Source organism: Malaclemys terrapin, chromosome 3, assembly GCF_027887155.1.
Source record: "Malaclemys terrapin pileata isolate rMalTer1 chromosome 3, rMalTer1.hap1, whole genome shotgun sequence".
NCBI classification, from domain to species: domain Eukaryota; kingdom Metazoa; phylum Chordata; order Testudines; family Emydidae; genus Malaclemys; species Malaclemys terrapin.
In genome coordinates this window covers 36,445,187-36,470,645 of record NC_071507.1, presented here as the reverse complement: position 1 = coordinate 36,470,645, position 25,459 = coordinate 36,445,187, and the positions used below count along the sequence as shown (strand labels likewise).

General features: G+C 40.4%; 1 protein-coding gene across 5 annotated transcripts; it reads right to left on the bottom strand.

The window, feature by feature from the left end:
• Positions 1-279: 279 nt before the first annotated feature.
• PREPL (prolyl endopeptidase like) lies at positions 280-25,302 on the bottom strand. Of its 5 annotated transcripts, none has more exons than XM_054021998.1 (15): positions 25,271-25,302; positions 24,448-24,505; positions 22,728-22,856; positions 20,370-20,436; positions 17,462-17,665; positions 15,665-15,788; positions 12,174-12,390; positions 10,600-10,785; positions 8,477-8,671; positions 7,572-7,747; positions 5,705-5,921; positions 4,776-4,925; positions 3,522-3,648; positions 2,187-2,269; positions 280-1,275 (listed from the first exon to the last, which is right to left on the bottom strand). In XM_054021998.1, the coding sequence occupies exons 3-15, from the start codon at positions 22,764-22,766 to the stop codon at positions 1,222-1,224; spliced, it is 1,839 nt and encodes a 612-aa protein (XP_053877973.1). In that variant the 5' UTR covers positions 22,767-22,856; positions 24,448-24,505; positions 25,271-25,302; the 3' UTR covers positions 280-1,221. The 5 variants fall into 5 exon arrangements, with proteins under 5 accessions (XP_053877973.1, XP_053877969.1, XP_053877972.1 ...); XM_054021994.1 differs by lacking the exon at positions 25,271-25,302 and adding an exon at positions 24,605-25,208 and having other exon boundaries at positions 24,151-24,505; XM_054021997.1 differs by lacking the exon at positions 25,271-25,302 and adding an exon at positions 24,605-25,208.
• Between the last annotated feature and the right edge of the window lie 157 nt (positions 25,303-25,459).

Here is a 25,459-nt window from a genome sequence, read left to right as displayed (position 1 = left end):
CTAGAGGCATTGTGCCTAAGGTATAAAGCTCTTAGGATTTCCTGCTTGAGTGTTGTACCTGTGCACTGTGTACCCCTATTGTGGGCTGTATCTGACTGCCACAACTTAGCCACAAATCCTGTGGCAGTTTACACTCCATAGTACTTGTTTTGCAAGTTTCCTATTTGTGTAATGGGCACTGAATTGTCTGAAATAGTTAGAAGCAAATAAGTCATCAGGTCAGTTTTAAAACCACTCATTTAGAGGAAAGAGAAAATTGAGAGCTGATCAAGGCAAATATGTAACAAACAAGTTTTTAGTACCAGCTGGAAGAGAAATTTACTTACTGAACATTTCATAATTAAAGCTATGATTTAGTCACTGAGGTCATGGCAGTCATGGATTCCGTGACTTTACCGGACCTCTGGGACTTCTAGGGCTTCAGGATGGGGAGGCAGGACTGTGCGCGCCTGCCCTGCAACTGGGGCTGGCTGGAACCAGGACCCTACAGCCCCAGGCTTAGCAGGGGTTGGGGCCATGCACCCTAGCCCCATGGCTTTTGCCAGGGGTGCACCTAGGGCTGCATCCCCCTCCCCAGCTGCTGCCAGGGTTTTGGCAGGGATGCAGCTGGAGCCAGCTCTGAAGCAGGGGCTGTGACCCCCACCATGGCAGGGGGCTTGGCCTGTAAGTCATTCCCCCTCCTCACCCCCCGGTTATTTGTAGTAAAAGTCATGGACAGGTCATGGGCTCCGTGAATTTTTGTTTATTGCCCGTGATCTGTCGGTGACTTTTACTACAAATAACCGTGATAAAAATCTTTGCCTTAGTCATAATTCTTCTATGAAGACAGAATTTGTAAGGGATCCACCCTCCTCTGTAGATTTGGGATGCATGTTTGTATTCATTCATCTTTTGTATTTGCACAAGGAACTGGTAGCTAGAGGCAGGAGATGCTGCTCCTCCAATGCAGCAGGGAAGGAATTTACCACCTGGTATGTATATGTAAGCCAGTAGCTCACACAACTCTGCCTTTATGAGCTCCTGGTCTGGTTATGCACTGGAAGCAGGGACCCATATCTGGGATCTATTACAGCTGGTTCCTTTGGAGAATGAGTGCTCCTTTTTAAATTTACAGGTATGTGATATGGCTTTTTCAGAAGTCTAATGTGTATATACACAGTTTTTAAATCTTTCAACAAATTCTGAAATAACTGTGCATGTTAAATAAACCACTTCTTCAAGTTATTCTCTCTCAAGTCCAAATTCTTTGTACAGAAAAGCAAGGTGGCTTGTAACCTAAAACAATGAAAACTTAGTTAAAAAAAAAAAATCAGAGGACTCATTCTAAAAAAATCTTTGGATTTCTGTCAAACCTTCCCACCCTTTTTCTGGCCCCTTCTTATATTATTCACCCTGATAGCCACTGGTGCCACTAAATACCGCCTTGCAGCAATCTGAGATGTAAACAGAGACTTTCCAGATCAATTTTCTTTAGAAAAAAGAAGCCACTGGGATCTGAAAAGCTTCCCAGTGAGAAATTGTTATTGGGCATGGGACAGCAGTAACGGTGAAGGAGGTGTCACCAGGTGCTTTCAGAGTTGATTTGCTTAAACTATAATGCTATTTGTAGAATGCTTAGGAGTTTAAAAAAAAATGCACTTAAAATCTGGAATTTCTAAAAGACAAATTGCCCCCCACAATATAAACCAAACTTACAAAATTTAAAGCTGCAGAAACACATTGTTGATTTTCTCAACCAAGAAGGCTGATGAGAGCAAATGAAAGGCAGTTTAATCAGAACATTTTGAGCCTTTACAATTGGATGGTGTAAAGCTTTCGCTATTACTGTACCAATACTTTGCACTATTTAGAGCTGTTCATCCAAAGGTATCAAAGCACTTTACAAACAATTAAAGCTCAGAACACTGGGTGAGCAGTTCCGTAGTTAAGTACCCCATTTAAAAGATGGGTAAGCTGAGGCACAATGAGGTTAAATGACTTGTCTATGGTCATACACACAGGGAGCCAGGAACAGCAGCTGAGAATTCTAACTCCCTGGCCCATCCAACTCAACCAGTGGTTCTTGTTTGTTAGCACCAATGTGTATTAAATAATACACAAAATGATGACATCATAGTGTTAGTATACACTTCACTGTAGAATTGTTTTTGTCCTAACTATAAAAATGTACAATAGAGGAATCATACCTCATTTAATGAATCCTCCCACAATGGAGCACAATGACTGCCTCCTGCCTGAACATTTAAGATGATATTAGGTATCAGGTTTCCTGAAACAAAAACATTTAATGTCCGTCACTGTTGAATGAACAAGGAAAGCTGGAGCTGTGTGTGTTATGTGGAGAGGGATGATATTACCACTATCCTGGCCAAGATACTTGTGTAGTTCTACAAGCAAGAAAATTGGAGGGGAGGGGGAACAATTGTATGACATTAAACCACACGTAATAGGTTGGTGGATGAACTATTTGCATTAAATGGTTCCTGATGATTACATATTTCAGGAAGTATATATACACAATTGTCTCTCCATTCTTTTCAGAAGGATGGATTTTCTCTTCATGAGCAAGGCAGCAGCAGCTGCCATCTTTACTTATTCCCTGCAGCTAGGCTCCCAGCTGCCGGGAACAGCTAATTCAAGAGCTAAAACCATGAAAGAGGGACTTTTCCCCTCGTTAGTACAGATTAGTTAGAGTCTGTTGTACTAAAACATAATTTTAGCATCTGTTACTGAAAGAAAGTTCTTGGCTGCTGATAACTTCTATCAACAATATACAACTTCCATGCTTTAACAGTCATGTCATTGTATCTCCGGGAATAGCATGTCTACAACTTCAGAATGAACAGGGAAATAGTAGGTTTGTGCAGGCTCTGAATAATAAAGGGCTTTAAAATTCACAGCAAGGGAATGAGATTAAGTGGATTATTAATTTATTTTTTTTTTAAAAGAATTATTTAGCACCCATTAGCTTGACTATTTTAAGGCAAATTTTGGATCCCAAATTGATGAGTGCCTTAAGATTCTGGAGAGTGTGTACTAAAAGTTTTATCCCTACCCATATCATTACAAGTAGGCAGCTTAACCCATACAATAAATATGGGTAGACTAATTTCTCAAGGTTATAGGTACCCGGAATTGCTTCCAACCTTTCAATATTGTGATTTATATAGTACAAATATGCACAGTGGAACAAATTATCTAACATTTTCAGAATTTCTTTTAAAAAACATACTGTAAAGTGAACAAAATTCTGAACCAAACTCTCTCAAATAAAGACGGCATATATAATGGATGTTTGCCTCTAGGGAGGCTGTGGAATCCCTGTCATTAGAGGTTTTTAAGAACAGGTTAGACAAACACCTGTCAGGGCTGGTCTAGGAGCTGCCTCAGTGCAGTGGACTGAAGTAGATGACCTATCGAGGTCCCTTCCATTCTTACATTTCACATGATTGATGGATAATTAGTTATGACTTTTGTGTGTGCTTATTTAACAACGTATATAAAAGACACTTCCACATTACCTTTCTTATTCATGCTTCTAGCATGATCCCTTTCTGCTTTTCTAAGTTTATGAACATATCTTAACAATCCTATCAGTGGTATTCGTTGATCATTTTCATATGCTGTGATTAAAATTGAAGGATAAGCCTAAAAGAGAGATGGGGGGAAAAAGTTATTAACATTTTCACTTCCTAAAATGTGAACAACCTGAAGAGTTCCACTTTGAATCCCTATACTATTACAGTACTTGAAGGCTTGCTACATTTGACAATGATGGAGAAAAGATATCTTCTATATTTAGCATTGCAGCCCGCTTCTTTTTATAAAGCCCTACATTAGCATCCCTATAATTTTAACTTGAAAATTGGTTTGGTCTGAAAACGGCCAGATTTATCCTCAAGGGACCATCTGCCATGAAGTGATAACCGAAGCGCAGAATACTCTGACCATGCCTCTCCCCTCCTAACAAAACCCCTCTGCTGAGAGTTACTGGAGCAACTCCACACTTCCTGGGGACTGCCTCACTCACGTAGGAGTGATGCAAAAGGAGTTCCAGTCACTTATCAGCTCACAAATAAGCAATTTTACTTACAATTACATTTATTTCTTGCTGTGGTCTTAATTTACAGATAAAAAGAGTCAAATTAGTAATTTTGCATCAAATTAGATGTAGTAAGAGTTCACATACACAGAAGACTATCGTTAGGGAAGTTGTACAGCATTAGTAACCAGTCACAGTTCAGAGAAAATGAATTAGCCATTCAGAAATGACACCGAAACATTTACTTGAACCATGTGTTTGGTGACATTACTCCTCTTTCACAGTGACAATTCCCTAGTCTGGCAGCAAAACTATTTAAAAATCCTCACAAGGGAAGAAACAATATTTTTCATGCTGTGGTTTGTTGTATAATAGGAATAATCTAATACTTTATAGTATGCCAGCAATAAAACTTTTGAGATTGATTAATTGTCTAAGGGGAGGTGTTCAATCAATTTCAGCAGCCATTTATGATTTTGTACACTACAAAGCAATATAGATTATTCCTGAACCAACTAGCCAAAGATGGCTTCTTCATATTCAATCAGGATTTATCTTTTAAGAACACATAGTTCACAATCTCAGAGCTTTTTTATAAGCTCTGTGTTCCTAAGGCCCTAAGAATGAATCTGCAACTCTGCATTTTCATGATCAAATGTTTTACTTGTTCATTCTGTGTGGTACTATATATTGTATTAAGAAAAAGCAGAATAGTTTAATTACTCCTTAGTACCTGTGGCTTAATATTATGATAAGGGCAGTAACTTTTAATATATTCCATGTACTTTTCATCTGCTAATGGATTTCCCCATTCTTCCTGTTCTTCAATTGTCAGTGGGAGATCAGTGTCCAACATTGTATTTAGAACATCTAGGAAAGGGGCCTGAAAAACAAAACAAAAAGATGGTTTCACAAACTTAAGATACAATTAACAAAAGAGAGGACACTGAACCTTCACGTACAGTCCAGTCTACTCTACTGGAATCCACTAAATGTCTGTGATGGCACAAATTTATGGACTGACCCAAAGCCAATGAAGTCAATGGAAAGATTCCTTTAATCCTCTTATAATCATGCACGCTTGTTCAGGTTAGCAGTGAGCATCAGAAAAAGTTTTTCCAAATAATTATTTATTTTATGTTGTGTACAGAGGTTGTGTATGTATAAGCACTTCTTGAGTCTACCTCTGCTGAAATCCTTAGCCATACTTCCATCTCCTCTCACCTTCACTCTGACAACTCTCTTTTCTATAGCCTTCCATAGTCCTAGCTCTTCAGGGTAAAGAATGCCTGTCTGCTCCCTCATACAATGAAATCGCAACATTACCCCCATCCTTGAACAATCTTTCAGTGAGTAAGAAATTGTTGACTAATTCTGAAATTAGAGAAGATAAAATAAACAACATAACCTCCTATTCCATTCAGGGCCGGCTCTACCATTTTTGCTGCCCCAAGCAAAAACAAAAAAAAACAACAACCCAACCAACCAAACAAAAAAAATCTGCCGCCGCTCCGAAAAAAAAAAAAAAAAAGAAAAAGGCTGCCCGGACTCTGCCTCCCCATGAATGGAATGCCGCCCTTTAGCATGTGCCACCCCAGGCATGTGCTTGCTCTACTGATGCCTGGAGCTGGCCCTGATTCCATTAGAAATCTGTCATCTCACCTGTAAAACTACGGCTCTGATGAGATCAGGATCAGCATTGCACAGAGCTCCTGCAAGAACTCCTCCTGCACTGCTACCTGTTAGCGCTGTATACTTTGGCTGAGAAAATCCTAGTTCATGCAAGAGCATTATACAAGCCTTAAGGTCGTGGAGACCTTTGAGTTTATTATGCATACATCCATCTTTATGCCAACTCAGGCCTAACTCTCCGCCACCCCTGAAATTTAAAACAATTCAAGTCACAAAAGTCACAGAACTTATGTTTCAAATATTAAGACATCATCATCATCTGTGGTAGTACAAAATAATGTTTTAGTATCCATAACTAACCTTCCCTTCCTTTCTATCATACAAACACCTACTCACTTCTTCATGGTAAAATGTCAGGGGAAAAACCCCATGAACTCTGGTGAAACTTAAAAAAAAAAAAAACCTAGTATGTGTGCACTGTCTCTAGAACTGCACACGCACCAATCTGCTTACTGTGAATATTCCAAAGTCATCAGAGAAGGACTATGAGGGAAGGTCTGCCTGGGTTGTCGTCACAGTAGATCAGTATTTTAAATTACCAAAGTAGATAATATCACTTTAAAATTATTTATACACACACTTATAAATAATAAAGGGAAACTCAGGTAAAAATTACATTTTTCCATTGTGTGTTACTAATCAATTAAACAATGAAAAATTAAATCAGTTTATTTTTCACCCATTACATTCATTGAAGTGTTGCCTTTCATTCAGTTTGAGTTAGGACACTAGGCTAATCAGTTTTACTTTCTGGTTCACATACATTTGCAAAGTGTACAATGTGTGGTTGCAAACACTTCAAGGGAAAGTTTAATTCTGTTTTTTTAAAATAATACTTCATTAATATATATTTTTTTGTTAATCGTATGAACCGTCACAAATATTTTTCACAAACCATTAATTTGGATCTAAATTACCTTACAGCGTCCTTTAATTTAGAACAAAATTGCAACTGAATAAATTGCCAGAATTCTTCATCTATAATGTTATCATTGTAAAACAAGTAGGACTTGGCTAAGTCATAAGATGCTAACAGAAAAAGAACATGTTTTCCATTGAGCAATATCAGAACATAAATGTAACTGCGGACTCAGAAGCTGATTTTATAGTTGAACTAGCCTCATGAGCAATAAATAATATTTCATCTCATTTAAGCAGCATTTTTTCCCTGTTAAAGAACATAACTGAGAAATAATGGAGTTTTCCTGTATCTTTGATCAGATGAATGAATTTTTTAGAACCAAATGAAAGCTGGAAAGAGACTGTACATTGTGGTAAAAATGACTGCAATAGGATTGTAGCTGAACAGAAAGCAGAGAGGAGTTAGCCAAAAAAGAGACAAGAAATAGGTTACAGGCTTGGATACCGTTTTTAAAAGGCAAATGCTTTTCAACAGATACAGATCAAACATGAATGTATGCTACTGGCCTGGGAATATGGGTGATGGTAAATTCTTACACCATGAACATAATAGCAGAAATTATGTTTTTGAGCAAGGACAAGATGTGACTTTACAGAAAATGATGTGTGTATTTGAGAAGTCAGATACTGTCAGGGCTAAGCTGAAAAATCAAATACAACCATCCTGCAGATAAGGAGAGACATTCAAGCACTGTGCATGGATCTTGTGAATTTAACCTTATTTGCTTTAGGGCACTTGAGTTGTAATTGAATCACTTAATTACCTATAATTTTATGGAAGATGGAAATGTGATGGTATAGGAATGGCTACAGTACAAGACAGCAAAACGAAAAGGCTCTTCCTAGCAGTCTCAAGAATATTGATCATGTGCCCTACAAATAAAAATCTTTATTACATTATATACCTACAACTTACCTAACATGGCAATATGCTAATATCCAACCATCTTCAATTAGCATCAGCTTCTCAGCTTTAAAGCTCATGTTCAAATCTATGCCATAAGCTCCATATACATGAACCAGAAGTGGTTTCCTGTGTAGCTCTTTAGAATTTGTATTATAAAAAACTGTAATTGGCACCAAAATTTCATCCTGGAAATGAAGGAGTATTTTACATTAAAGGATGTTTCCGAGTTCACAATGACACATAGCAATGAAAACTTCAATTATTTATTTTAAATGTGTTTTTTTGATTACAGTAATTTTTTCCCCCACTTGGATTGTACAAAGCACTCTTGAAAAATAAAGCGAGAGACTGAACCTCTGCTGGGCTGGTTTACTGATGCAGAGTATAAAATTCATTTAAGTGCAACACCTGAGGTGTTTTTAAAATATCAAAGTACCCTGCTCTTCCGTCCCCTTGTAACACCATCAATATGTATTATGAACTGAATATTTAGCACTTACTGTAGCAGCAAACTTGTTATTAACTTAACATCTCAACTTTTTTAAACTCAGAAGGTTGTTAACTTTTTTCCCTTCTTGACTGATGTATGCTGTACATCATTTTGGCATTTTTTGTTTGTTTGTTTGTCATAAAGACATAATACTAATACAATTGTATCAGGTCATGTTCAGCTACATCGTCTTAACTATAGCATACCAGCTCCAAGGTACACCAAATCTGGAAAAAAACATCAACACTACCTTTTCCTGATCTTTTTTCTATAGCGCTGGAGAAAACACCTACTGTTCTAGTAAATATGGCACCAGTAGTTCTTTATGGTATTTATTCCTGAATCACTTCCACAAACAGTTTCAACAGAGGGGGTACGGTGCGTGGGGAAGGTAATGGGGAGGGGAAATGGCTGAAAATCTTACCTTGCTCTTAGCTTCTAACCGTAGAGTGTGGCAATTAATTGTAATTGGTGCCTCCTGCTCAACGAGATGATTTTCCACCAATGTATATGCAAAACGTTTAGGGGGTTGTATTGGGGAGGTGAGCTGAAAATAGCAAGTGCTGGCATTGTACTCAGGATGGGGTTCTGACTCAAATGCACAGGCCCATGCAGGTAACTGAGAAAATGAAGATTGTTAATAATCCCAAAAATTTAAAGTGAAACCTTTTACTGCGTTTATAATTATGTCCATTGCCTCCTCTCAAATGAAAAGTTTTGGACATAATACTTAATTACCTCAGTTTGTATTTAACACAAGCTCCATGTCTTATACATTAAAATGTTTAATGAAACAGTGTCAGCAAGAGTAAGAATTTAGCTAATCTTTTTCTACAGCCACCTAATGAGGTTAAACAATGAAGTAAAATGGAATATAAAACCTAATTCCAAAGTTTTTCATAGAGAGGACAAAATAAATACAGCCATATTCAAAGGACCATTTAAAAATGGGAATACTATATTAGCAAGATTTAAAAAAAATATAATTAAGATACCTTGTATTCGACTGTAATTTTTAACAATTTTCCTTATCTCATTTCCTCTGATCTACCACTTCTTGTTCAACTTGTAATACCGCCAAGTCAATGTCAGTTATTACTCCAGTGCCGTAAGTTGACTCAGTAGTGCTCAGCCACTTAAAACCCCTGCCTCTAACTTTGTTCCCAGTGCTAGCCACTGTGAAGAACAAAACCTTTTCTTGGCACATCTACACTCAGAAACTCACTGCTATTATGTTTAAGATTTTTAACTCTACTAAAAATGAAAGGAATCAAGATTCATTCTTTGAGAGCAGCAGGGTCCTGTGTCAAGCCCCCTGCTAGACCACAACTTACTTTAAGGAATTCTGGTTAGCAGGTTGATAGAGGCTTCAGAAATTGTGCCACTAAAAGTCAAAGTTTTACAGAGAAATTGCAGTCCCTTCTCTGAACAATTGATTCGACTGAACAAGATCATTTAAAAAAGCAACAGTCTCAGCAACTGTGCTGGGAGGGTACTATATTTACCTATAGGAACACCATTAGAAGGAGGTTTGTAGAATACAACATTAGCAACTTATTGCAACAAGGTTAAGAATTCTTCAGATTTGTATTTTTGAATAAATACAAAGAAACAATTTTAAAGTCTGTGGTTGAATTGTTTGTCTGCAGAAATTAAAGTATTTTGATGAGATAGGAGTTAAAAGGGAAAAGATCAAAGTCATAATGAAAATTTGGCATCTAACAACTAGGAAAAGTAGGAAATAATTATTTTTGATTACTCTAAATAACATAATTCTTCTAAATTACTTACTATTAGGGTGTGCCAGCATTACACATTAGTCTTTTGAATACTCTTTCAATATACTGACTTTGGCTATCTATCTAGCTCCTCTCAGTGGGCCAGATTATGATACCCTAATTCTCACTGCATAGTACCTTACACCATCGGGGTAAGGTTGGCCCACTGAAGTCAATGAGACTACTACTTAACTTGATCAAGGGGATCAGAAACTGTCCTTATGGTAACAGGTCTGACTGTAATACGAGATCAGACGACAGTAACATACACTTGAAAGTACACACAATGACACGTCACTGTTGTAGTATTCACAGCTTCTCTGTTGCTGACATTTCTACTTTTATATTAACAAAAAGAGTCCTGTGGCACCTTATAGACTAACAGACGTATTGCAGCATAAGCTTTCGTGGGTGAATACTCACTTCGTCAGACGCATGTGGTGGAAATTTCCAGAGGCAGGTATAAATATGCAGGCCAGAATCAGTCTGGAGACAACAAGGTCTCGTTATCTCCAGACTGATTCTGGCCTGCATATTTATACCTGCCTCTGGAAATTTCCACCACATGCGTCTGACGAAGTGAGTATTCACCCACGAAAGCTTATGCTCCAATATGTCTGTTAGTCTACAAGGTGCCACAGAATTCTTTGTTGCTTGTTACAGATCCAGACTAACACGGCTACCCCTCTGATACTTTTATATTAAAAGCCAAATGTGAATGTCTTCATGTAATAAACCAATTGTTTTAAAAATAAAATCTAAAATATACCTTAATAGACTGAACTGAATGAGAAACAAGAGAAATCACATTTAAATAAAGATGACCGTAGTGTTTCAAAAACATCACACAGTGATCTCTGAACATCTCTAAGTCTATTAGCTTAGTTTTTTCTTTCAACGTGTAAACCAATTGCCAGTTCTCCATACCATAGGAACCAACTGGAGTCTTCATCAACTACAAAAGGAAAAAAGATACATGAATGAAATGATAGGAGTTACAAAAATAATGCATACACACTTGGGAATTGTCATACTGGAAGGTGTTAATGTCTGCCATCAATCACAGACCTGGTTAAAGTTTATGGGCATGCTAACCATCCTTCCCTTTCAGGCTAAATGGGAATGGAAGGAGCAATTAAATGTCCCTTAATGTAGTGATTATAACTTGAGACAATAGGAAGCCACTGTCTAAGCAGGCACTGGTAAGACAGTAAAAATGGCAAGCTAAGAAATTGCCTGTTATTTGTTTCTACTGCATTAAGGACTCTGTGTTTCTTTGTAAACAGGATTGCACAAAAAAAAATCTGATTTGTATAATCAATTTCTCCTAGTAGGCAAAATAACCCAACAAAGTCAATAAAATTGGCTAACTGCTTGGGCCACCAAGGCAACTGTATAAACACTGGTATCTAGCTATCTCTGCCTTCAGTAATGGCTAGTAACTGATGCTTTAGAGGAATGTGAAGTACCTTCAAAATAGATTTAAGCCAGTTGTGTGAATACTGCACATGCTTATTCAGTTTCTCTGACTTGAGTGTACATAATGAAGAGTGGTATAAACCAGCCAGGCAGAATGTTGGCAGCAAATTAGATGTCTATTCCAACAAAGTACAAGACTTCCTGTTTACGTACTAAAAAACTATAAATCAAAAAACTGAGAAACTGAGCAGCACAGTGTTTCTTTTAAAATAAACCTTACAGTATTTTCTATGCGATTCTAAACATCTCAGTAGGAAAGTGAATAAAAAGATGAAGTGGTGTCCAAGAGGACAATGTATGCACTAAAGACTGGGAATAGAACTGGATGGTTACAAATTTCTAGTGCATATTGTAGAAATGTACATTTGTAGAAGTAAGGTTAGTGCTGATGCAATGTGAGAGACTGATGTCCTGCAGACTAAAATTCTTTTTTTATATCTAATAACAGCATGGGCAATGGCAGTACAAACTTCCTCACACTGCTCAGCCAATGGGCTTCATCACTAACCTGTAGGTGGTATTTTTCCAATAGACAAGCTGGTCAGCTAGAAATTGGACTGAAATCACCAACACATTTTAATATAGGCTAAACAAGCATCAGAGAGTAATAATTTTCAGTCATTACCAGATTGGGCTAGAGTCAAACTAGCATTCCTAAAGGTGAAAGGCTCCATATACTGTTGTTAGTCCTTAGAGCCATGCAGGCCCCTACATGTCTAGTTCTTTTTAAAACTCCTCTAGTAAGCTGTCAAACACAAATAAAATCAACTTTCTCACCCCTTACAGATAAATTGAAGTCATACTTCCATGTGATTTGTAGCAGGCATCTGAACAAATACAATTACTAGTTTGTCAGAAGATTACCTTGTATTCCGCAGGCTCTCCATAAGTAGTAAGAATGTATAATTCATCATTTCTGTGCTCAACATGATAAATGACCCCGTTAGTTCTCCGTTGTACGAGAATAGGTGAATTAAAAGGATTGCTACAGTCAACCAACCAAACTTCGGAGCTAGTCTTGCTGTTACTGTTGATGGTGAGAAAACGTCTGTCTTTTGTGCAATATATATCCACAAAAAATCTGCAAGAAAAAAAAAAAAAAAAAAAAAGGAAGTTAAACTCATGGAGTTCTTATTTAAAAAAAATCCTCAGTTCTGTCAGAATCAAGTAATTCTATCTAAGTCAAGAGGAAGCATATCTAGTGGTTAGGGCAAGGAATGAGAAGTTCAGCACTATTGGATTCTAGTGGTAGATGTGTTGTCTCCTTCCTGAGATTCAGAAAAATGCAGTTATAAAAAAGCTGGAATTCTCCAAGGAAACACTGATGAGAGGCAAGTTTTGAAATCAGTTGGTCAAGAACAGATTTTCTTGATGTTTTAGGCCAACTGGCAGCTCATCGCTGTATAGCCACTAACCAGGCTCAAAAGATGCAAAAACAAAACTTTCTTTATGAAAGAACATCAAATTCTTCTGCCCAACTGAAAGGCTTAGTAAAGCGTTCGAAATCATCACTGAGAAAACAGGAAAAACTTAACTTTGTTATAGGGAGGCATGAGAGACAAAGGGTAATGGCAGTTGCTTCAGAAAAAGACAGTGAATCGAAAGTAAACACTGGCTAGTATGAGACGCAATCCAACTTTGGCTGAGATGCTTAAGACCACTGAGGAAGGAAATGACAATTTTCTTTTCTTTAAAAAGAACAGTATGAGGATAATATGAAAAAGATTGATATAAAAAAGAAAATTGTCTAGACGAAATCTAGTGTGGTGGAAGCAAGAAAAAGAATAAATTTCCTGGGGAACAAGTAGAAAGAAAAATCTTGGAAGCAGAACACAAAACTACAGAGAGGGAACAATACCCCCGCCTCAAAAAAAAAAAAGTTTATGACCTAGTAACTACTTTAGAAATAATAACATCTGGCCTTTGAGATGGTGCGATGCTGTGGAGGTGCTTAATATTTTCAATGGGTTCAGTCTGACTGGTGCAGTGATTGGAATGGGAGGGGAGACTGACATTTTGGTTTGAATACTAGGATAACCTTAGTTGGATCCACTTTGGGATTGACATTGGTAAATGTGGGAAGAGGGAAAAGGCATTGTAAGTGAGACATTCCGAGCTGTTCTGCCTCCTTTTTACTTGCATGTGCTGCATTCTTCTTGAGTAACTGCAGAGGTTTGTAAAAATGTAAAATGAGTTTTGGAGTAATTTCACTCTAGTGGATGTCAGTATCAATGATGCTTTGAGACTATGGTATTAGGCACTATACCAAAACCTTAGACAGTGCCCTATCAGCCACTACCGTATCACAAAAAACCAACTGAGTTCTCAGTGTGATACTGGATCTAAGGGGACTAATGTGATTCTTTAATGTATAAGTAGGGGAAGTAGGAGTAGGGAGGTTGTATTACCGGTGTATCTGGTATTAGTGATACTATTAATGCAATACTGGGCTTGCTTCAAAAAAGGGGGTTGAAAAATTGGAAAGAGTACAGAAAAGAGCTATAATAACTTGAAGTCTAGAAAACACATTTTATAGTGAGAGACATAAAAAGCTCAATGTATTTAGTTTATCCAAGAGAAGATTAAGAGGTGAATTGATAACTCTCTACAAATACCTACATAGGAAAAAGATTTCTGATAGCAGATGGCTCTTTATTCTAGCAGCTAAAGGCATAATGAGAGCCAATGTTTGGAAGCTGAAACCAGATAAATTCAAACTAGAAGTAAATTGCAAATTGTTAACAGTAAGAATAATTAATCACTGGAACAATTTACCAAGGGATGTGATGCATTCTTCCATCACTTCAAAGCTCTACATTGACTGTATGTTTTTCTAAGAAGACATATTATATAGCTCAAGCAGAAGATATGGGCTTGATGCAGAAGGTACTGGGTGAGGATCTATGACCTGTGTTATGCAGGCAGTTAGTCTAGATAATCATTATGGTCCTTTCTCTGGTCTTAAAATCTACAGAGAGGAATTAACAAAATCTTTAAAGAGCATTTTCAGGGCTTTAATTTAACCTTTTTACTGTGCTGGTAGTTGTCTTCTCCACACCATCTGTGAATGTTCCAGAATTAACTACTGTTACTTGTTTGCCTCTGCCTTAGTTCCCCACTGTCCTGCTCTGCTTCATTCCCTTGCCTCCTTTGTGATGGTGTTAGAGCTTCTAGACTTTGCAGAGAATAAGCCCCCTGCTTACCCATTGCCTACCAACTGAGCAAGAGTGGAGCACTGCACTCAATCAGCGAGGATTCCATGGAGGTCAGGGTATAAAGTGTTCCATTCCTTTCACAAAAGTGTAAGGCCCTGTTTTTTTTTTTTTTAATTATTATTAATCAAGGCTAGAAGTCTTTAGCGTCTTAGAAATGTTATAATGCAAATCTCAAGAGCTCCCCTGTTCACTTACATCTTCCTGACGTATAATAGTAACACAGGAGAATTCTTTACACTTCTTTCGCCCACAAAGTAAGTGGTTCAGCTATGCACTGCACTAGAACATGAGCCTTTACACTCGGCTTGCTGTTTGATTTACAGTAATGACTGTGACCTTCAGAACTGTGTCAACAATTTCCCCATGGGGAAGTGTCTGGTCAGTGCAACTTGTTCCACTTGATTCTGCCACCTGCTTTATAGTTTTATACAATTGGATGTATAAAGCGCAGTTGGAAAAAGGATCTCAGTTATTTCATCGCAGTTGTACAGCATCAGTCATGCTCCTGTTAAAAAACTATTTCTTTACTGAGAATGTAATTCAGTAAGACAAAACTACCAACATATTTACAATGTACTGTATAACGCTAAGATCCTCAGAGAGACTAGATCATGCTATAGGGCTGGAAAACTAGTTCTGCAGTCAATTTAGCAAGAATTGGCTTTTCTTCCTAAACCACTGCTTCCAGAAAGGTTACTGAAAGGGTATTCAGTCAACAACAGTTTGATCACACAACGGCTTCACTCAGACTACCCACAGCACCAAAACTTAGCCCAAACATTCTTTTTTAACAGATATAACACACACTAACAGTAGAAAAAAATGCCACCTGGTTTTCACCAAGGAACATCTTGACCTGAAATTGACCTTGACATTTACGAACCACAAACAGGTAAACCAGAACAGTTAAATTTAAGCTGATCACAAATCGGACAGAGTACATTCTCCAAGAACACCTGATAATCAGTAACAGAAAAAATAGGCTTTACATGATTTAATACACAGCGTGGAAGAAAACATTTTCTAGATTTTCTGAGCAATTATGTGTTTATATATTTTATGATAATTATTATGAATTATAATTCAACACATACAAGAATAAATAAGGGAAAGTTTAATATGTTTGATGAGAGATATTACCTTGGATCTTGTTCCGCATAAACTAGCTCAGCATGTTTTCTGTTAGCAAAAGTGGCCAGAAGCACCTTATGGCATACAAGGTTCTTTTGACTGGTGTAGAACAGAACATCATTTGTAGCCCATTCTGAAAAAAAATAAAAATAAAACTAAAAAAAGTGAACTACACAACAGTATTTTGTGCTATCGAAGGAGTAAATAAAAGCAAATATTTTGCCCATCCCAAAGCAAGTTTTCAGAGGAGATTTGTGAATCTAATCTGAGTTTAATTAAGCTAAAGGTGACATTAAGTTTTATTTATTTTTTCCAAAATTAAAACTTATTTTTTTCTGGCCATGACATTAATAGTTCACATTTGGTTTAAAGAGGAAATCCAGGCTTTTGCGGGTCAGCACTGAAACATCTCACAGCTGTACATTATCGAGCATTTCCCTTCTGTCTGTTATTACACATTATGCACTAGGAGGAAATACTTGTATGTAAAGTCCAATTCTGTACTGCATAGAACCTCACGAAGTCATTTACATCTGTGCAAGGTGGGTGTGAATAGCTACCATTCTGATTAAGTAATGTTTTGCACAAGCGTACATGATCACACAAGGTGGAAGACACCGAAGAATCAGGCCTATTGTGCTTTTCCTTTTACATATTAAATCGTCTGTACAGATCACTCTGAAGATTCTAGTCACAATGAGAGAAAATAATGCCAGTGGACAGTTCAAGGTACTGGAGCAGCATGTGTATGAACACCTACTGAATTGTCAATCTGCTTTATTCTGATCAGTGAATTAGGAAATTTTGCCCAGAGTTTTGCAGTTCATAGGCCTAGCCAAAGGATCACTGAATATAGGATAATGCATCTAAAACCAGTCTCCATACTGGCCAACAATAATAATAATAAAAATAATCAATCAGTATGGACATACATGTGGCATAACAAAACAGTACACTCTCTCTACTGTATTGCTCTAATATGCTGTAAGGGCAAAGAAAGTTCTCCACTTCCATTTCAGTATTGTGTTGTATATTTTACCAGCAAAACTGAGAGGTAGTAAAGTTTCCTAAGTTAAATTAAAGGCCCCGGGACCCCAATCAAAGCCTACTGAAGTCAACAGAAGGACTCTTAATTGACTTTAAGGGGCTTTGAATTGGGGCCCATATCCTGAAATCAACTGGAACTGCAGTTGTTCAACATTTTACAATGTATTTGGCGCTTGGGTCCTAATTTTCAGAGGTGCTGATCACCTGCACCACTGACTTCAGTTGGAGCTGCAAGTGCTTGCTAAATCAGACATGAAGGCCCTGATCCTGCAAATGTTTATGTATGAGAATAACTTTACACACATTCACAAGCCTACTGAATTCAACAGGCACATTCACATACATGAAGTTAATCATGTGCATAAACGTTCGCAGGATTAGGAACCATGTGTAACAAAGGAATGCCCACCGTACTAAATGAGCTGCTTTTGTTTGAATTGCAAAACATGTACAATTGTGCAGTTTAAAAGAAACTTTTCGAGCCAGTAAATCTTTGTAAATCAATTGAGAACCCTTCTGCACTTTTAAAATGTGTGTGTCTTGATATGACAAGATAGGTAAAAAAATATTACCTCACTTACCTTGTCTCTCTCCTGGGTCCAACACGGCTACAACAACAGCGCTTTATAATAGATATCAATTTTAACACGGCAGTCCTTTATTTTGTTAAAAATATTATTACTGATTCTAAGTTGCAATATATGGAGCATTTTATCTTGCCATTTTGTATATTCTACATTACATTTACAGACTACTTACCAAAACTAAACACATTTGGGATAATATGTTCCACCACAGGTAACTTCTCAAATTTCGTAACAATACACCTTGACTCTTCAGAATTTGAGCTTTTTATGCTGGTAGCCATATACCTCTGATCTGGGGAAATTCTGATGCGCTGAATAATCGCATCATGAAAACCAAGATCTTCAGTACTGAGTAAAACCTCAACACTTCCTTCATCTAGTAAACAAAAGAATACAGACAACAATATTAGCCAAGAACCAGCACAATGAATCATAATAGTTTATATTCTACTTTGATATTCTGCTAATGATATCCAAAAGTGGAATTTATTAGCATGGAATAGTTCAGTTGTCTTAACGTATGCTAATAAACAGTATCATACCTGAGTTTAATGGCATGTGCAAAAAAGATTTTGTTGTTGCTATTTTTAAAAATATTTTTTGATTTGTAAATTTGCCTGAAAAGGAGACCATATTTCTGAAGGAAGGTTTAAATTTAAAGTTCAAACTTTTGAGGTATTTGTGTGCAATGAGAGGAGAAATATTTTTCACCCTTTTGGAATTAAAAAATGGGTGAATTAATTTTGCTTATTTTTTTCCCCACAGTGAAGTGGTCTGTTTTGTATAAACCCAAAGTGCTTACTGAAAAAAAAATCCAGAAATTTATGACCATGTGAAAACAAGAATTTATCATGGAAGTCTCAATATAGCTTTTGCTACTAATGTAAATTGATAAATACCAGGGAGGGAAAGGGGTTATTTAAATTAAGTGCCAATGTTGACACAAGAACAAATAGATATAAACTGGCCATCAACAAGTATAGGTTTGAAGTTAGACCAGAGATCCCCAAACTGTGGGATACGCCCCCTAGGAGGGGTGAAGGAACGTCCAGGAGGGGTGTGGCAGGGCGCGGGCCAGCCCACACGGGGAGCGAGTGCCACCCAGCCCCTCCCTGCTCCCCAGCTCTGCTCCAGTCCCACCCTCAGCCGCATCCTTGGCCCTGTGCTTGGGTCCACCCCCAGCCTCAGGGTCAAGGCTTGGGGAGGAGTGGAGCTGCACCCGGACGTGGGTCTGGCTGCCGGCCCCCACCACAGCCCGGCTGGGGCTCCACTTCCACTCCCACCCCCAGCTGCAGCCCCAGCCTTGACTCCTTTATTTACCCCTGTCCGCATCCATGTCCCTGCTCCTGGCCTCGGCGGGGGGCATGGACGGGGTTGGGGGGGCTGCGACCTCAAAATTTTGGGGACCGCCGAGTTAGACAAAGGTTTCCAACAGTCAGAGGAGTGAAGTTCTGGAACAGCCTTCCAAGGGGAACAGTGGGGGCAAAAAACCTAACTGACTTCAAGACTGAGCTTGATAAGTTTATGAAGGGGATGGTATGATGAGACTGCCTACGATGGTATACAGCTGATCTGCGACTGCTAGTAGCAAATATGCCCAAGAGCCAGTGATGGAGAACTAGATGGGGAGGGCTTTGAATTACTACAGAAAATTCTTTCCCAGGTGTCTGGCTGGTGAGTCTGGCTGATGTTCAACCGACAGCCATATTTTAGGGTTGCCAGGCGTTCGGTTTTCGACCGGAACGCCAGTTTGAAAAGGGACCCTGGTGGCTCCGGACGGCTGTTAAAAGTCCAGTCAGTGGTGCAGCGGGGGCTTGGGACTAAGGAAGGCTCCCTACCTGCCCTAGCTCTACATGACTTCTAGAAGTGGCCGCCAGGTCCCTGCAACTCCTAGGCGCATGGGCAGCCAGGGAGGCTCCGCGCGCTGCCCCCACCCCGAGTGCCGGTTACGCAGCTCCCATTGGCTGGGAACCACAACCAATGGGATCTGCGGGCAGTGGCACCTGCGGGTGCAAAGGCAGTGTACAGAGCCTCTCTGGCTGCCCATGTGACTAGAGGCCGCAGGAACCTGGTGGTCGCTTCCTCGGAGCCCCAGTAAGTGCCACCAGGACCCCGCACCGCCACCCCAGAGTCTCCTCCTGCTCCCCAAATCCCTCCCATCCCCTGTCCCATCCCGAGCCCTCACCCTCCCCACATCCCAACTCCCTTGCCAAGTCCAGAGCCCCCTCCTGCATCCCAAACCCCTCATCCCTCATCCCTCACCCCCCTGCACCCCAACCTCCTGGCTCATCCCAGAGCCCCCACCTGCACTCCAAAGCCCTCATCCCTGGCCTCACCCCCATCTGGAGCCCTCAGCCCCCCCTGCACCCCAAATCCCTCAGTCCAGCCCCACCCCAGAGCCAACACCCCCAGCTGGAGCCCTCAACCCCACCTCCCCAAGACACCCCAACCTCCTGCCCCAGCTGGTGAAAATGAGTGAGGGTGAGGAAGAGCAAACAACGGAGAGAGGGGGGGCTGGAGCGAGTGGGGGCGGGGCCTCAGAGAAGGGGCAGGGCATGGGCAGAGCCTCTGAGAAGGGGCAGGGTAGGGGTATTCAGTTTTCTGTGATTAGAAAGTTGGCAACCCTAGCCATATTTGTGGTTGGGAAGGAATGTTGGATTCTTTGTAACCTGAAATCATTAAATCATGGTTTGAGGACTTCAGTAACTCAGCCAAAGGTTATAAGTCTATTACAGGAGGGGGTGGGTGAAGTTCTGTGGCCTGCGATGTGCAGGGTGTCAGACTAGATGACCATGATGGGCCCTTCTGCCCTTAAAAAGTTTGAGACTTTTTAATGTGTAATCATGTGACATTATTCCCCAGTTCCTGTCCCAGTCTCCTTTCTAGATTCTGAAGCTTTTACTACTTTTATAAAATTTATTACTTAAACATTTTATCATGTAAAATAAAACAAAAATAGCTCAAAATGGTAAGTTTAAAAAAAAAATTAAGTAACAGGGATGGTTAAGCTTGAAGCTAAGTAAAGTTTCCTAAAACGTCAATGAATGCAGAAAGATCTGAGAATCCAAGAAATATCTTACCACTATCTCCTTTTGAGCGAAATATGCAGCCATTTTCTTCAAAGTAAACACAATCCCCAAACCTAATCTGTTAAACACAAAACAGACATGTTGCCAATATATAGGCAGAATTAAATCGTTGTCAGACCTTAGAGGTCAAAATATTTCCTAAAAGTCACTACAAACAATCTGTTTTCTGCTGAGGTTATACAGCAAATGAATAGGCCTATGGTTTTATGTATAAATAAAATCTAATTCTGCAGCATATATATAATATTTTATATATAAATAAGACAACAAAATATAAAAGATGTGCTTGATACACTGAACGATTTTGTTAGCCATATTCAGAGGAATGAAAGTGAGTCACACACACACACTAAGATTTTCTTTTTTAAGTCAATGTACTGTAACACAGTGGTCACCAATCTGTCGATTGCGATCGATTGGTTGATCCTGGAGCCTCGGCCAGTCGATCGTGATCTCCGGGCTGCTAAAAGTCCTGCGGCGCAGGCAGGCTGCCTACCTGCTGAGGCCCCACACCACTCCCAGAAGCAGCAGGCACATCTCTGTGGCGTGGCGTTGTGTGTGTGTGTGTGTGTGTGTGTTTGTTTCCTCCTGCACTGGCACTGCCTCCAACCCCAGCACCGTCCCTATGGGAGACCCGCTGCCCCCCTCCCTTCCAGGGGCTGCACGCAGAGACGTGCCAGCAGCCAGCTGCTTCCAGGAGGGGCCTGGGGCCACAGCAGGCAGGCAGCCTGCCTGAGCCCCACTGCGCTGCCGACCAGGAGCCGCCTGTGGTAAGCGCCTCCTGGCTGAAGCCTGCACCTTGTACCCCCTCCTGCACCCCAACCCCCAGCCCAGAGCTCCCTCCCAGCCCCTGCACCCTCTCCCATACCCCAAGCCCCAGCCCCGTCCTGCACCCAAACTCCCTCCCAGAGCCCTCACCCCCTCCAGCTCCCCAACACTCTGCCCCAGCCTGGAGCTCTCTTCTGCACTCAAAATCCCTCCCAGAGCTTGCACCCCTCACTCCTGCTCCTCAACCCGTTGGCTCAGGCTCAGCCAATGCACACCCCACAGTTGAGAATGTTACACTGATTTGTGACAATCCCTGAAGGATTTTGGATCTATAAACCACAAATGGCACTAATAAAAGTAAAACTCATGAAATGTCCAGTGGATTCTATGAGATTAGGTGCAATGTGACCATATGACACCTGCATCCAAACTCCCTCCCAGAGCCTGCACCCCAACTACCTGCCGCAGACTCAGCCTGGAGCCCCCCCCACACTCTGCATCCTTTGGCCCCAGCCCAGAGTCTGCACCCCCTCCCGCACCCGAACCCCTTGCCCCATCCTGGTGAAAGTGAGTGTGTGTGGGGGGGAGGAGAGCAAGCGATGGAGGGATGGGGGAATGGAGTGGGTGGCGTGGAGCCTTGGGGGAAGGGACGAGGTAGATCCTGCATTGATCTTAAGTTCAAAAAGTGATCTTGTGCATAAAAAGGTTGGAGGCCACTGCTGTAAGACATTGACAAATGGAGAAGACATTTCTCTGGTAACTACACAAGCAAAAAGCATTATCCTATGAACATCTGACTTAACAGAATTACTCATTACCCAAACACATGTTGTTTGCAGGATTGGACCCTTAATCCTTGTGCTTGCAAACACATATGTACCACTAAGCCGGAATAGTCTCACTGAAGTAAATAAAAGCTATAACAACAAATAGGAAGAAGTATGCTAACAACTTACGTTCAATGGGACTATTCACTACTTAATGTTAAAAAACTCAGAATTGAGTTTAAGGCTCAAGGCCTAAGGGCCCAATCCTGCAAACACATATGTATGTGCTTAACTTTTAACTATCGCAAGTAGACCAATTAACATCAATGAGATTACTCACGGTATTGAAGTTAAGTGTCTCTAGAAGTGGAGTCTAAGAGAGCAAAGGTCTTGTAGTTTACCTCATTGCTGCATGGAATCAAAACTCCACAATTCAGTTACCATTTCCCCCCCTAAACTTAATAATGGCTAAAAGCATTTAAATCTTCTCTTGGATCATATAATCTACACTGTTTGCCAAAAAGCCAGTTTAACTTTATCCTATTTGTTAATTATTATTGCTTCTATTGACTGTGGTGGCATTAAGACTGTTGTTCAGGTAAAAGTATTCAGCTAGATCTCAGATACTGTAAGCATACTCCAGACTATTTTGTTAATACTTTATAAATATCAAAATATTTAAAAATCAGGACTATGAACATATAACAGCTTAACAAAAACATGTAGTGTAAAGACATTTCATAGTAGGAACAGCTTCAATGACTCTTACTTGTACTAAACTATGATGCATTTAAAAAAAAAATGTGCTACTCACCACTGGGCTGCTCATGCTGAATGTATACTTGTTGTACATTACTTCTAATTTCTTCTTGATTCTTTCTGCTGTATCTATATATCTTGCTGAAGTTACTTTCCAGTTCTCCTGCTCTGATTTCAGAAGATCCTAGTACAAATATGTCAATGCAATCAACCTCTGCTTTTAAATGTCCAAAGTTATGGTTGGATGCTCTTGTCTATCAAGGTCACGTTGCATCACTTATGCAATACAAAATTAACTTAAATTGGCTGGGCTGAAATCCACCTTTTTGAAAATCATTTTCAAGTCACCCTTAAAAAAACACTGTCAACGTAAAACAACTCAAATTTCTGTCTGGAAATATTTCACCTACTATGTACTTCAAGTAACACCTAAGATTTATATTATTGAAAAATATTAGATTTTTTTTCTCTTTTTGTTTATTGCATGCATTAGACATGCACACTGATAAATAATTTTCACTGTTTCTCCTCCACAGTCAGTCAGATAGACCTTGATCCTCCAATTAAATCTGTGCAGGCTCAATGGGCTGCCAGTAGATCCAGTTATGGATAGAGACTGACTAGTCTGTATAGACAAGGACAAGTTTTGTTAAGCATTGTGTCAGCTAGCAGTGGTTAAATCCTGGTCTCATCACTCTGGAGATTCTTTATGCAGTTCTATCCGGATACCCGAATATTATCTTTCTGGCAGCTATTTAGATTTTAGGAAAAAAGCTACAGTATGTTGGGGGTACCCTCTGAGACCTTATCCACCCAGTAGCTTCCGAGACTTTATCTACTTGCTTCCCAAGAACTCAGCTCAACTCTGAACTGGTCACTGAGATTTTTTTTATTGGCATACAATCAAACTACGCTTCAGCTGACCAGGCTCAAGCATAGGGCACGAGTACAGGGAATACCATACACCCAAAGTTACACAGAAACTCTCTTCCTTTATATACGTGTATACATCACATTACATTCCCTATACATTGCATCACACATTTTGGGATTGGCTTGGTCACTTTGTAGGAACCAATCCCAATTTACTCTTTACCTCATCTTGTGTCCCAGGTTTATCTTGTCCTTTGTTATCTTATCCATTGTAAATGGTTCCCTGGGTGTTCCCCCTTATCTGTTTCCAGCCTGCTGATCCATTTACCTCTTCTGTCTCCCAAGAAACAAGGCCTCACACATGTCCAATTAATCATGTCAAGCCAGGGCTACACAGCAATAAAACTGACCCAATTGTGTAGGGATAAGTACAGAAACTGACAAGTTGAACAACGTCATTTGTCTGAGTGTACCTGAAATCCCAATCCCTATCTCAAACCCTTTTGGGAAAAAAAAGTTTCCTTAACATTTGAAACAGTGTGACTGTCATTATTAATATAAGGGTCATGATGGTTGTTGGCATTATATTTATATAAACTGCATACCTTGCAAGAAAAGAATCTCCGTGGCACAATGTGCCCTGGTGAGTCTGTGTTGTTCCATGAATTTCCCAAACACTTTGTAAACTGAAATTCTTGTGGTTTTATTTGACTGCAAAGAGCTAATACCAGATCATAGTTATGGTTAAAGTAGTATCTGCAGCAACCAACACTGAACTTCAGAGTCTGGAGAAAAGATTTCACAGTCCGATGCATGATGCCCAAATCTTCACTTGACTGACTGTACTCACTCTGAACTTTCTAAAATTCCAAAATTATGTCAGGTGCAATTAAATTGAGTACCTGAAATGTTCAGGGTGAAACTGAAGCAGGGACTTCTTCAAATGTGAAGGCTTTAAACCTAAAGGGGCAAAAGATTCAGACTGAATGCTGTAAACTTTAGTTACCATGTGAACGGCAGGGGGAAAAAAAAAGCAAACCTGAAGCTGCCTCCACTAACCCATTTCAGATAATTCGTTTGTACACTTAAGCAGCGTGTTTCTCCCCCGGGCTGCAGGCTCACACGTCTGAAGGGCAGACCTGGGTGGGAGGGCCAGCCGCAACCATCCTGTCAGATACTTTCCTGTTCAGATGTGTGACCAGTTCAAAGAGCTTTTAAAATGTGAAAGATTTTCAAGGTTCACTGAACTGCACTGAGACACAATCCTTCAGCCCCGGCCAGTGGCTTTAAAGCACCGCCTGGAAACACGTCCAAGCCGGCTCGAGGAGGAGGAGGAGGAGGAGAGCTCAGCGGCTCTGGGATCTGATCCCACCCGGCAGGTCTCCGAGCGCTGTGCACATGCTAACCGCCCACGCCTCCCGTCTGGCAGCCGGCCCGGGCAAACTGGGCAAAGCGCTCAGCGGCCGCGACGGACCCCTCCAGGCCTCCTGGAGGCAGGACAGAGACCAGAGGGGTCCTCGCTTGCCCCCGGCGGCGCAGCTGCTGGAAATGGAAACGGCGCACAACACCTCCCACCCGCAGCCGGGACTCGCCCCCTCCGGCACCGGGGAGGAACCGCGGCTGCTGCCACTTGCGAGACTCAGGCCGCCGCAGCCCCCCGACCAGGCGCGCAACGATGACATCACGGAGGAGCATCTCTATTCCGCGCCGAAGCCAGAGACTCACCTGATTTTCCTACACACTGAACTGCCCACATGATTCACTGGCATGCCCATAGCCAAGATGGCGTCCGAACCAATACCTCTCTCTATACGCGATTACCAGCAGTCAAGATGGCGACGAAAGCTGTGCGCTCTGTCGCCATCTTGGTTAAGGGCAGTTGGCCAGATCGTGACTTACTATAATCCGCCAGGC

Coding starts and splice junctions, on each gene's coding strand:
- PREPL (XM_054021993.1), bottom strand. CDS start 24,360: ATGCATCGGACTGTGAAATCTTTTCTCCAGACTCTGAAGTTCAGTGTT. Junction 3,649..4,775: donor ATCATAATATTAAGCCACAG/GTACTAAGGAGT, acceptor TCTCTCTTTTAG/GCTTATCCTTCAATTTTAAT. Junction 2,270..3,521: donor TAGAAGCATGAATAAGAAAG/GTAATGTGGAAG, acceptor TTTTTGTTTCAG/GAAACCTGATACCTAATATC.